Source organism: Podarcis gaigeae, assembly GCF_964106915.1.
Source record: "Podarcis gaigeae genome assembly, chromosome: 17".
In the NCBI taxonomy this organism is placed as follows: domain Eukaryota; kingdom Metazoa; phylum Chordata; class Lepidosauria; order Squamata; family Lacertidae; genus Podarcis; species Podarcis gaigeae.
In genome coordinates this window covers 11,162,461-11,176,441 of record NC_139694.1, presented here as the reverse complement: position 1 = coordinate 11,176,441, position 13,981 = coordinate 11,162,461, and the positions used below count along the sequence as shown (strand labels likewise).

At 40.5% G+C, this 13,981-nt stretch overlaps 1 protein-coding gene across 1 annotated transcript in view; it reads right to left on the bottom strand.

Annotated features, from left to right (window-relative positions):
• Positions 1-13,967, bottom strand: part of HOOK3 (hook microtubule tethering protein 3) — a 56,794-nt gene extending 42,827 nt beyond the window's left edge. The window contains exons 1-2 of the mRNA XM_083718898.1: positions 13,673-13,967; positions 2,731-2,816 (exon numbers count right to left, since the gene is read on the bottom strand). Coding sequence (XP_083575024.1) covers positions 2,731-2,816; positions 13,673-13,729 — 143 coding nt within the window. The 5' untranslated portion in view covers positions 13,730-13,967. The remainder of the gene's footprint in view (positions 1-2,730; positions 2,817-13,672) is intronic.
• Positions 13,968-13,981: the final 14 nt, after the last annotated feature.

Sequence of the window (13,981 nt, the reverse complement as noted above, 5' to 3'; positions counted from 1 at the left end):
TTATGGAAGTTCCTACTATGAGATTAATGTTACTCACAATGAATGAATTATTGCATCAAGTATAGCTTTGTACCAGGCTGCAATTAAGAACAACTAAGAACTACAAAATCCATGGTATAGAGACCAAATAATCTGTTATGAAGCATTTCTGGTAAAAGATTAATCCAGAATATTCTCTATGCCTAGAAGTCTCTTAGAAATTGGTTTGGCAGAGCCATCTTCAAAAATGAATCCAAAGTGTGATATGCAAAAATGTGATTAGCCAATGATATGTTGGGACAGCTCTACAGTTGTCATGGCAGTCATAAAACTCTGAATTGCCTCAAAAAGGCTCCTCATGGACCACAACCATCCTTTCGAGAACATCTAGAACAAATCAGGTAGGAGAATGGTAGGAAGCAGGAAAGGCTTGCTTTGGGTGAGGGGGATAAGATTTAACTTTCGAAATTGGAGTTCAACAGGACAGGAAGCCTGGTGAGTGTGATGGACTCCTCAGAGACTATGATCCTCCCTCCACCCTCCACCCCCATCATTAAGCCAAGGCTCTATGGCTCGTTTATCTCATAATTCAATATTCTTAACTTGTTTCCGCTGAAGAGGAAGTTCATCTCATTTCACACGCCACTCTTTAATTTGTAGGAATTTGAGAGTTATGATATAAGTAGCACAAAATCTTTGAAGATGCAAGTTAAACCTGCTGAAGTACAGCTTGATTCTCAGTGGTGAATAACAGGATGGTTGAAATAGTGAGTACAGATGAAATGCAGGTAACAAAGCCCCAACAAACTGGTTTGGTTAGTTCAAGCAGTGAATGAACTAGCTTCCATTCCATTTCTGGCATGTTGTGGAGAAAGCACATTCACAATTTCTGTGAATGAGTTCTCTGCATTTTTGACGTAAAAGTGACACAAAATGAGCATAAATGTTTTATGCCATATATTAACTAGCAAGATGTCTACCAAATGGTGGGAATGCCTATGGAAATGTAGATCCAACTTGGGATATAGCCAAAAGAATGGGTAGAGGGGAAAAACCAACTTCTTTTCCTTGATAGCTTTGATCTGTCTTTATTTGGCATACCCCCACGTCATTTCACTCTCCGGGCCAATTTCTTCTGCTTCATCTTTGCTTTACTGCAGCTGCATACCCATTTTTTCAGTCCCATTAAACCGTAGTCCACCCATACTGTCACATTATTCAGAGAAAAGCCCAGTACAACCAATCCCCACCAGGAAGTCAATGTCTCTTTCTTTTTTAAAATAATTTTTTAATGAATGATTTTCTTTCTTTACGTATGTTGATTGCTAAATACAGATCCACGCCAAAAGTAGGGATTAATGTAGCAACTGCTGACGTCACAAAGAAAGTTCTTCATCCTTAATGCGAGAGACATCTGTGCTGTTTCCCTTCACAGTTCAAGGGAAAGGGTATTTCTGTAGGCCTCTCTTGCAGATGAAAGGTTGTAGGCCCACCAAACATAAGCTGTTACTTTTCTCTCCCTCTGGTTTCAGACTATACCTCTCCCAGATAAAGGGAGAGCTGTTTGGGAGGAAAAGGTGGAACAGTGACAGAGAGGTATAGGACATTATTATATTCTAAATGCTTTTCGTGAATATTACCCTCAACAGAAAACCAAGTACTGGGGGCAGGGGGGGATTAGTCATCTTCAAGCACATTTAATGTCCTTGAAAGATGCTAGATGTAGAAGTGCAAGAAACAGAGCCACTCTGTTTCTAACAGAATGCATCTTATGTAAGCAACAGCACTTCCCCCAGCACTGCCTTGACAGAGTCATGACACTGAAAGGCTAACACAGAGTGGGGGGGTGAAAGGGTAATTTAGACAGTTTTCAATAAACAAGGCCATTAACAATGCTACTTATGAAGAAGAGCAATATGGAGACGTCATTAACTGAACTCTTAGTCACACCAGCTCTGCTATTTCTTTCACTACAGTGCAATTTACTGAACAAGCAGTTTTATTTTTTATTGTGTATGCTCTATATAAAAGCCCACCAAATACATTAAACATCCATTCCCCCCGATTCCTTCCTCTATTGCCAACACGACTGTCAAAATATGCTCTTCTGGGTGGAGATCCTTATTCTTTAGTTAAATATGCTATCTTGCAAGACATCATATGCAGTACATTAGTCACAGTCTATAAATTTTTTTTTTAATTAAAAAAAACCTACTACTAAGAACTGGCCATGTTTGCACATAATGCTAAACCATAAAAGCCTGGGTTAGTAAACTATACTGTGCAGAAATGCCTCCCTTCATGAGAGTGGATAAACAAATCACAATAGGGATAGTTTAACACACCAGATCAATCTGGCATTGTGGTTTGTTTCACTTTAACAGTCTTGAACTACAGTTTTCTGTTGGATTGTCAATTGTGGTTTCCTGGATCAAGGAAAACCAGGTTTGGATGTTACACTAAGCTATGGTTTACTTGCTCATGCAAAGGGAAGCACACAGCTCATGCATAGAATTGCTTTCTGTGTTTGAAAACAAAATCTTGATTCACCAACAATTACATTAATTAATAAAAGTAATTAATGTTTTGTTGTTAAACAAAACTTATTGTTGAGCAGTAAGAACACTTAAGAACAGAGTATAACATAGCAAGTTCATATTAGGTGGATACTTGTCAGGGGCAAGCGGGAAGTTACTTACTTACTGAGTAAGCAAACACATTCACAATGATTTTTAAAAAGTGTTCTCTTACATCTTTTGCAGGACTTGGGCCATCACGACTCCATTGGTTAAATCATCCACAGTCTGGCATGGTGCTTCAACATTAAATGTCTGGATCTGAGGAGAAACAGGTACATTTAGTCAAGTTACACCGTATTGCATCACGCCAGCACACCAAGAGATTTCAAAAGCACTGCAGCTCTTACTAGCCGACTACAATACATTATATTATTTATACAATGCAGAGAAAAGTAACAAACGAAAACAATTTAGCCCAAAAGGATAAATACACTGTCCCTACTAGTAATCAACATTGTAAATAAAAAACTAATGACTTCCTCTGCAAGGCAGTAACTCTCTCAGCCCTTTTAATTATTTTACAGTTTATTGATTATATCTCACCTTTCCTCCAATAAGCTCAAAGTGGCATACACAATTCTCCCTCTCCATTTTATCCTCACAACAAATCTGTGAGGTAGGTTAGGCTGAGAGTCCATGACTGGTTGAAGGTCACCGAGCAAGCTTTAGGGGTGAACAGTCATGAACAGTCCTCATAAAGTGATGGATCCTTTAACAGGGTATCTACATTAGATTTCCCCACCCTTCCAATCACTATGAAATGTACTTTTCCTAAGTGGTATGGTAGCTGAGCCAATGACATCTTGGCCCTTTTAATAAAACTTCTGCTATAAAGATGCCCTCAGAAGGTGACTGTTAAAAACCACAGTAGGTAAAATGCATCAGCTGAACTTAATTCAAGAGAAAATAAATTATATGATCTGCACAGATCATATAATGCCACATTAGGTTAAAGTTTCTTTTTATGTCACTTTTCAATCAAACATGACTCACAAGAATAAAATACAAAAATGCAAACTAAAAAGCAAAAGCAAAATACAATTAGTATCAATCAAATCCAACAACAGTGACAAAGGGCACAGTATCTCACACAAGAACCAATGTATCTATGTGTGAATTTGAGCAAGAGTATCCATGCATAAGAAGCCCTTATCAGGATATTTCTGCATGCTGTGTCTTGGCTCTTTCCCTCAATTAATACTTCCAAACTTCCACACAGTCCATCATATTTTCTTATCTGGAGATGCACAGGTATTTCTATACCTGAAGGCACACACCTTTAAAAGCAATTTCCACAGGGTGGAAGTGTGCATAACAGAAGATTGCATCATAAATTTGTTAAGCATTTTGCATACTTTCCCTTAAAAGTGAATGTTGTTTTTCTCTGCACATTGACATGCTATAAATAACCACTCTAAGCTTCTTTGACTTTGAAATTACACCCCTTACCACCTTTAAAATACATATTTTGGTCTTCCTGATGTACTGTGATGGAAATGGAATTCACCTCTTCCCTGTCTGCAGCAGCCACCTTCCCTGCCTTCTAGCCAAGTGTGCAACACCAACTCTATAATATTTGATAATAGTGGTGTTTGCAACATTAATACAATGTCTGCCCATCATCTCCTCCTTTTAGTATGTGCATGTCTTCTCAAAACTAAGTCTCAGAATTCCCAGTTTAGCTAGAATTTATTTAAAAAGTGACCTTTCTCCCACAGCTCAAAAAAGATAACCTCAAAACAAAACATTAACAATAATCAATGATGCTGTTACATACCACCCCAGTCTCGAAATGTGGTATCTGTATGATATATAGTTTATTTACACACATATACAACCTGCAGCTATGATAGAGGGGCTCACACCATTATCACTCCAACAAAGTGCTGTTTTTCCCACTGCTACAGCCTTGGATTAAAAAAGAAACCATTCTTTCAACATATGGAAGTCCTACTCCCAACATTAGATAACTCCTTGTTCCACAAAGTTTTGAATCAGTGGACTTAGCTGTGGGCACAAGCTCCCTTCCACATTTAAGCTCATCATCTTCTTGCACTCTGGGAAGGACTAAACATTCCAAAATACTTGTGCATTATGTTAAAAATGGTGATTAAAAACACAGCTACCTCCTCCCCTTTCATAATAGGTGCTGGCATTGCTAATACCTGCCTTGGTTCCTCCTTTTTAAAACTTTCAGTTTTCTGGTCACTATGTGTTTTTGTAGTGGCAGCCATGTTCTTAACATGCATTATCTGGGGGGGAAATGGAGACTAGGACTTGGAGTGGGGGGAGAAATAAAAATGGCAGCTGGAAAACACCTGAGAGTGATCAGTACTGCCTACAAGGTAACTACTTTGGCTGAGAGCCCATACAACCTTGAACCCATCCCTGGTTTTACTAGACGTTATGGCAAGGGATGTTCCTTGGCAGCAGCTGATCTTTTATTTTATTTTTATTGTTGCAAAGTTCCAGTTGCAAAGAGGCCAGTTTTGGCCTCATCAGATTGCAAATGAATGGGAAGCACCTGGAATAGCTAAGGGATGCCTACTTCCTGCTTCAGAGAGGGAGGATATTTTGGACTCTTACATCTGAGAAATCATAAAACCCAAGGCATGCTGGCATGTGTTATACTGCAAACAAACTGGCTGCTCTGAAACTTTGCCCAAAACAAACAAACACTCTCAACACACAAACTAGTTTAGGAACTCAAGTCCTTCTGTAGAATGCAGTATTCTACAGTGCATGAACAACAATTTTCAAACCTATTTCCTAACCCTGGAGAGTAGAAATATTCTACCAGTTCTTCATAATAAAACAGGAAGTTAACACCCTGGAAAAAGAATGGGAACACATTTCAGCCTGCCCATCTTCACCCAGCTGCTATTTTATATATATATGGAGAGTTTCAGCTAAACAAGCTTGTCGACCTACTGATCATTTAATCTACCCTAACCAGTTCTTAAAATGTTCACAAACAGGTTAGAGTGCTTGGGTGGATGTGGAAAGTTTCACAAGCAGCTCAAGGACAGGTTTAACTCATTTTCTCACCCAAGTTATCAAAAATACATTTTGGAACAGCCTTCCATCAAATAATTAGCATACACACTTTGGACACAAATGTTAACATTGGAAATTTCCTTTCAGTTGTTCCTTTCAGCTGATAACTAAGTGGCTCAAAGCCTTTAACAACAGGTAAGTATTCTGTTTGTATGCAGCTTCTTCTTGATTTTGATTGCACATTGTTATTCTTATTATCCATTGTTAGGTGCCCTGAAAGGAAGACTGACAGGTTTCAGTACATATTTAAAATAAACCGTGTACTATGACTTATTAATATCTGTTAATCTCAATGTGAACAGATGCCCTGGGCCCAGGAAACACCCTTACACATGCCCTTTCCTTTTCAGTTTGGTTCAGATGTTACCATCTCAGTCCAATGAACCACAATTTGTGTAACTGGGGACAAGATTTGTGCTCACATGCTCCCCCTCCCTTATTTAAATATTTACAGGCTTTATTTAACAATAGTCTGTGACTTTGAAACCAAGGAAACTATTGTTTAACCCAAAATGCTGCCTTCCAGATGTCTGGACTACAATTCCCATCATCCAATGACCATTGGCCTTGCTTCCTGGGGCTAATGGAGTTTTAATTCCCAACCAACTAGAGAGGCACCACACAATGTTAGAAACTCAGATATATAAGCTAATTGCCAAGTGGCACCTTAAAACTAGGTTGCAGTCACCACAGCAGAATGTCTAGGCACCATCCACCCCCCAAATAAGATTTATTATTGTTATTATTATTTTTCATTTCAAGACTGCTTTATATTTTAAAGGGAAAAAACTCAGTGGTTTACAACACATTAAAACATCAAATAAAGCAATCAAAATAAAACAAATTCAATCTTCAATGAAAATATTTCAGATCATTCTGTAAGTGACATTTTGCTTTCTCCATATTTATTTACCTACTTAATTTATATAGCTGCCCCATAGCAGAAGTACTCTAGGAAGCCACTATGGTACAGTGGTGAGAGTGTCGGACTAGCACCTTGAAGCTCAGGGTTCAAATCCCCACTCAGTCATAAAGCTCACTGGGTGACCTTGGGCCAGTCACAGTCTCTTAACCTACATCACGGGGTCACTGTAGGGAATAACTGAGGAGGGGGTGAACCAAGTACACCTTGGAGAAAAAGGTGGGATATAAATGCAATAAATAAGCTCTTCTGCTTACCTGCTTAAGAAAGCTGGAGGGGTCAGCCAGGTGGATATGTCAGCTGCCAAACTGGCATCCAGAGATCTCCACATGGTCACAACTGGACCCGCACCAGTCACAAAACACACCTGGCACATGGCTAATTTCAAACACTGACACCAGGTTAAGCAAAGCTGGTTTAAGTAATCCCTACTTTGTGATTCCTCCATCATTGTTTGATATCCTGGGCCATAGGAATCACCTGTACAGACAGCACAAGAAACTGTGGTTTCTCCCACCTCTGGAAATCTTGAATTAAGGCACACTAGAGAAGTGAACAGATAAATGGATTTTTCTCAGTCCGATAAACTATGGTTTTTTTAAACTGAGATAATTATGTTTTAACTGACAACCCACTCCAACAGTTGACTTTCAAAAGCATTTGCAGGGAGCCCTGAATATGAAAGTTTTAAATGTTGATGTTTTAGTATGTTCCGATATACGCTGTGAGCCACCCAAAGTGGCTGGGGAAACCCAGCCAGATGGGAAAGTATAATTAAAATATAATAATAATAATGCCTACAGTGCTACAGGCTCACTGTGACTGAATGTGCATGAAAGAGTGCGTGCACTGTTCAGCAGTAACCTCCATTGTACATTCATAGCATTTCTTCTTTGGATCCCAGCCCATAATTCCAACATAGGCATGTCAGTGAAACAAGAAAATCTTCTGAACTAGTCAACTCTAAGCAGAATTCAAGGCTACAGCAGGGACAGAATGACTCGAGTTTGTGTAACAGACATATGACACAGACTCCTTTTTGTCGATTTCATTCCTACCAAGCAAATATTCTGAAGAAAAATCATTCTCTCTTGCTTACAACTTACTAAATTGTGTGTGCAAATATACCTTCTTCCCATCATTGATAAATAAATAAATAAAAAGAATTGGAATCTGTTAAATCAATTGCTTTATAGAACCCTAAAAATTTAAGTTTTTAAAATAAAAATAACAGCCACCACCTTACAGATCATAATTATAGTAGGAGTGCTGCAAATATGTTTGAGAAACATTTCCATAGTGCTATAGTTCACAGACATGGAGAATTCCAAATCTGAACCCAATAACCACATTATTTAAAAAGTCTTCATTGCTGATTGTTGTTAGTTACAAACCACATACTATCCATAATGTAATAAGTTGTCTTCCTCAGGCTGTACCAATTAGCACACACAGATTTTGTAAATCCTTCTAATATTGGTCTCCATTAGAACTATCAAAACAAAAAGGTCCTGCAAATACCTTTATTTTAAAATGCTTTTGTTCTATTCAATAAAAGCAACCAAGAGAGTTTTCTACATAGGTTTGGATCCAGACTCATGAATGCAAGTTAAATTTAATTGATGTTTGGGGCAGTCCCTGACTCCATCTTCCCTGGAGCTACTTAAGTCTTGAGAGAACTGAGGAAAAGCACAGGGCTGCCTTACCCATAGGCGCTAGGGGTGTGGGGCACCTGGGCGCCAGGCTCTCAGGGGTGCCAAGCCAAGAGTCCAGGGCCCGAGAGTTGAGTCTGGGGAAGAGCCCACCCATCGGTCAGAGCACTGCAGCAGGCTCTTCTGCTGCGGGTGGCTCTGTGCCGTGAGTTTGGGGGCGACTGAGCCAGCAAGGCGCTGAGGCGGCTGGCCACCTCCGCCCTCTTGCGCGCCTGGGACTGGGCAACCATGGGCGGTGCCAGGTGGATCTTTGCACCCTGGCGCCGCATATGCTTAAGACAGCCCTGGAAAGGCAGAAGAGAAAGAGCCCAGGTAAGAGCCCTTGAGTCATCCGTTTTTGAAGAGACCACCACTTGGCCTTAGAGGACTCTGTTGCTCTACATTTTATACCATTTATTCTTTCGGTATTTTAAAACTGTATACTACTTCAGGTGCCTTGGTATAAAAATGGTATATAATAAATGCAACAAGTAAGTATTGCAAGTGCTATTTATTTCACTGGGTTGACTCTTAAGAATAACTAAATATGCATCCAACCCATAAATGTTTCTCATATTGATGACAAGTCAGTTTAAGGAGAAACACTGTGGTCATGTCAAAACCTGTGAAAGTAGTAGCAGAGTAGTAATTTGTAAGATCAACTAACTATAAAATCCTGGGTATTTACAAGCTTATGAACAAGTACAACTGTGTGACTTGAAGAACACATCATACCGGTGTGTCTGGATTTAGGTCTCTGCTTCCTTCGGAAGTGCAGAGAATGAGCTACAAAATTAACAGAGAGCTTCCTCTTAAACCTACCAGCTAAACACCAACATAGGATTGCAAAGGTATTCCTGGTAGCTGATGCTCACCTAACATAGGAAGCTGCCTTATATAGAGTCAGAATACTGGTCCATCTAGCTGAGTGTTGTCCACACTGACTGTAAGTGGGTCTGCAGGATTACCAAGAGGGTTCTCTCCCAACCCTACCTGCAGATGTCAGAGGACCAAACCTGGAACCTTCTACATGCAAAGCAGATTATCTACCACTGAGCTACAGCCCTTCTGCAATTTATGCTACTCACCCATCCATAACTATACATTATAATTTTAAAAACTTATTTGAATTAAAATGTAAATGGAATGGGCTTGCTTAATACTTTTTCTCTCTCCCTTAAAGGTTATGCTGATTTAATTTGGTTGAATGTTAAGAAGGATGCTAGATTATAAATAATTGGCCACCACTAAATTAGATTTGAATTTGATGATAAGTGAGATTAAAGAAAACATAAACCTTTTGGAGAATTGCTAGATTGTATTTAAGTGAGTGGATATAAGATTGTAAACAAGTTGATAATTTGCTTGGAAAAACTTTTTAACGATGTAAGTGGGAGCGGGAGACGTGAGGGAGTCCAAAGAAGTGATGACACCACGTTTTGATATAAGTAATGTTGTTTATTATTTGTGCATTTGTATCAAAAACTTTAATAAATATTTATTTAAAAAAAAAAAGGTTATGCTGATTTAGGCAATGAGAAAGACAATGCACATATGAGATACATCTGTCTGCACTGTAAATGCAGAAAACAAGGCCACTGAAACAGGGAAAAGAGAATAATTTATTCTGAAATGCATTTTCATAATATAATAATACTACAGTAATAGGATCTGATGTGTATCCCAGGGCCATTTAAAGGTTCCAACATGCAAGGACTTTCTACCAGTTAAGATTGGTGCAAACACTGCCCGTTATTTACTTCTGTTTCCAGGAAATGTAGAATGCAATAAGTATTCACTTCCTTATTAATTACTTCTCTAGAGAAAGCAGCAAGTTAGAGAGAAAAATACCAGCAATTAATAAATATGGACTCAATGCAAAGCAGTGGAACAGAAAGCCTGCCCTCCACATTGTAGAGTTTACACACAATGAGAAGTTTCTCTCTCTCTCTTCCAACACTAAAACTTCAATAAAGCTGAATTTTGAAAGATTCAGAACAGACAAAAGTGTGCATAATGAAATTATACAAATCGTTACCCCAAGTTGTAGCTGATGGCTACTAATCTGGATGTTTTTAAAAGGGGTTTAATCAAATTCACAGTGGATAACCAATGTAAAGTCCCTCAGATTTCAATGAGTCTAGCTGAAGCATGGCTTAAGTTTGGAACCAACACATGAAGTTTAAGATGCATATTAACTAAAACAAAGAAAAATCATAAATGCAAAATACAGTTGCAGGAAAATGAAACAACCAGTCAAATTAAAGATTACATGGAAAATAAAGGTCTCCAGCTCTCTTTGAAAGTCAGCATGTATGGACAGCATTCCAGAGATATACTGTACTTTTCTGTGTATAAGACGACCTTTTTTTACCCGAAATCAATTCAAAATTGGGGGGGGGGGGTCGTCTTATACATTGGTAGTGTGTAGTTTGCCCGTGTGATTAGTTCTTGCCGCGAGCCTGAGATTGTCAGCAGTGATTGGGTGGGTGCTTGGTGACTGCGGCAAGCTCTGTTGTCTATTGGCTACCGCTGCGTCAATCAGGAGTGCTCAACAACTCTGGGCAATCTCCCCCCACTTTCTTAATTTAGAGCCCCCCAAAATAGGGGGTCATCGTATACATGGGGCGTCTAATACATGGAAAAAATATGATAGTACTGCAACAGAAAAAGTCAAATCTGGACTTTACATAAGGTGAAACTGAAAGCAGTCTCATTTGAAAAATATAAGTTTCCAGGAACTCGGCCTGGAAATGAATTGGCAGCCAGCACAGGTATTTCAGTCTAGCACAACATCTGAGTATGCATTCTCAAACCTTTCGATAGAAAAAACAACCAGTATCTTAAATTAGCTGGAGTCTGATAGAGTGTACTGGTGTGATCTTCTGTAGCATGGTGAGGAATATTGTACTTTGCTAACTGGAAAACATCACAGGCTGTTGCACTAATACAGCAGAATCAAGCCTGCACTGGCAACAGTCACCCTCCAGATACCTAGCATTACAAACACAGAGATGGACATAGAATGTGGGTGGCAAGTACAACACTAGAGACAATTTATGCCCCTTTTCAGCAACCACAAAACTAACTATATCCGAACATAACACATTCAATATGTAGCTGTTAAAAATCAAAGTGCAATAAGACAGCACAATAAACTCTGCATACATTCATCCGGTTATTTATTTATTTATTTATAGGTTCAAGTTGCAAGAGACAAATTTTCACCTGGCAAAGTCCTGCTGAAGTTGTGTATCATCCCTGGTGTCCGTGTACTTTTTGCTGACAACCTTAAGGTAATTTAGTTCTAGGGATAACAGATCACATGTTCTTGACTGGTGAGGCAATTCAAACCCCAGAGATATGTCAGCTGGGAGAGGTTAGGCTGTGGCATATCTTCTCACCCCAGAATAAACCAATATAAATGGCTTACCCTGGCATGTCTACTTACAATGGCTGACAAAAATCCCTGCTGGCATAAATTAAGGCAGTGGAATGTTACTCTGGTGTAAAGGTCAAAAAGGGTGTGTGTCATGGGAAAACTAAGTTATGCTGCATCCTAACTCCATTCACTGGTCCCACTCACAGACTTATGTGTAACTTACACCATCAAGAATGAAGGTTAACTAAAATTCAGCCCACAGGACTTAGTGGAAGGTCGAAAATTAAAGGTTTACACTGCTCCCCACAAACACACACAGTGGCTGTTAGGATACACCTTATCTTAAATTGAATATACACTGGCATATCTGCCCAGACTGTTCTATAATTTAATCAACAATGCACAGGTTTGTAGGCAACAGCATCTTTCAGAATAGAATTTGATCTTAAATAGCCCTGCTGCAATCAACAGAATTGAATTTGTTTAAGTTCAAGGGTGGAGATTTCTTTTTAACTGAAGTAATAATAAGAACACTACCTACAAAAGAGTTAAGGACCCCAATATAAGTTGTTATTCTTTATCTCCTGCACATAATTGGAACTTTATCTTCAGAAGCATTGTATTCCAGGGTATTTGATTTGACACAGAAACATAGGAAACCAGGCAAGGATCTCAACTGTCTGCATACATATCTGGTTGAAAAATACACAGATGAAATTAGCTACAACTATTTGCCTCTTAGCAATGCACGTTGCCTTTATTTTCTCCCTGCAAAGTGCTTTACAAAAGACTGATAAGTATGACAACATGGAGGTATACCCCAAATATCTCCAACAGTGTATCTCTGTGTTCCATCACTCCTAGCTCTAGACCTGTGGAAATAATGCTCCTCTGGGCCCAAATACCTGAAGTCTCTTTAAAATGGAACAAAGACAACCTACTGATTTTAGATAGACAAAGCACTACAACAGAATGTGTGGGTAGATTCCCCCCCCCCCAATGCCCAAGTTGCTTGGATGTCAACATCTGAAAACCACAACTAGATACTCACTTCTCTGAAATAAACAGATTATAAGTAATACCCCGCCTTCAAGAGAGAGAGATAGCTATGTTAGTCTGTTGGAGAAAAACCAACCAAGAGTCTTGCAGAGTCCAAGTACTAGCCTTTAAGTAGTTTCTCTCCAAGAAACATGATTAGGTGCAAACTGTCCCGCTGGTAGCCACAAGTGCGAAGTTTTGCACAAGTTTATACAAACACTAAAAGAGACTGATGAGATTTAAAGGGAAGCAGAAGCCGCATTTACAGCAAAGCTGTGAAGGGAGAGATGGCGAAATAAGCAAGCCCAGCCCTTTCATGGCTTGATGACATTAATGCCTTCAAAGGACAAGAAAGATGGGGCGGAATCCAATATTAGTCATAGTCCATACAGACTTATTGAAACTAATGGACATTAAATATCTTAGATCCATTAATTACAGCTGGTCTACTCTAAGTAAATTTTGCTGGATACAATCCATGGGGGGGGGGGAGAGAGAAAGGAGATACTAGGTGTTCTACTGTGCTTTTACACACACTAAAAAACAAAACAAAAGCCAGGTGGACCTTCACAGGGAAACCAGTGGCTGGTTCCTTGAGACTGTGTCCCTGCCCAGCACACGCTTTGCAGAAACTTACTTGCCACCTTCGCACTCTGAATTTTGCATATGAAAACAAATAAATACACAGAATCCTACCACTCACTATACGCAGAGTGAGCTGGTAGTTAAGCCCAGCGGGTTGCCTGCATCTGAATAAGCAGGATGAGGCTGGACACATCATAGGGGGCCGAAGCTCACAACCGGGGTGAGCGAGGCAAAGCGTGTGGAGCCCCTCAAAAGAACAGAGACCGGCTCGAGGCAAGGCAGGGCCCAACTGGGAGCTCGAGTTAGAGACAGAAGGAAGCCGCCCAGGCACCAAACTGGGAAAGGGAGGGAAGGAGAGAAAGCACAGGCCCAGGGGGCAAAAGCTCCCGGGGAACGGCACCTTCCCCCCCCCCCCCCGCCACAAGCCTCGGCCACTCACCCAGGTGAGCAAGCTCTCCCCGAGCTCGGCCCGCTCCAGGCTCTCCACATTGAACATGGTGCAGGCCGGGCGGGGCTTTTTCTTCCAGCCGAGGAGCTGCCGCCGCCGCCGCCGCCGCCTGGGCCTCCTCGCAAGGCAGAGTCTTCGAGAGGCGCCGGCCCGCTTTCCTCCGCTCGCTTTCCGCCGCCGCCTCCTCTTTTCTCTTCTCTTCCCCTCAACCCAGGCCGGCACAGCCGGGCCGGGCTGCTCTGTAGCGCAGACACGTCAGCCGGGCCCCGTCGAGGGGGATCCGCCCGCTCCGCTGGCACA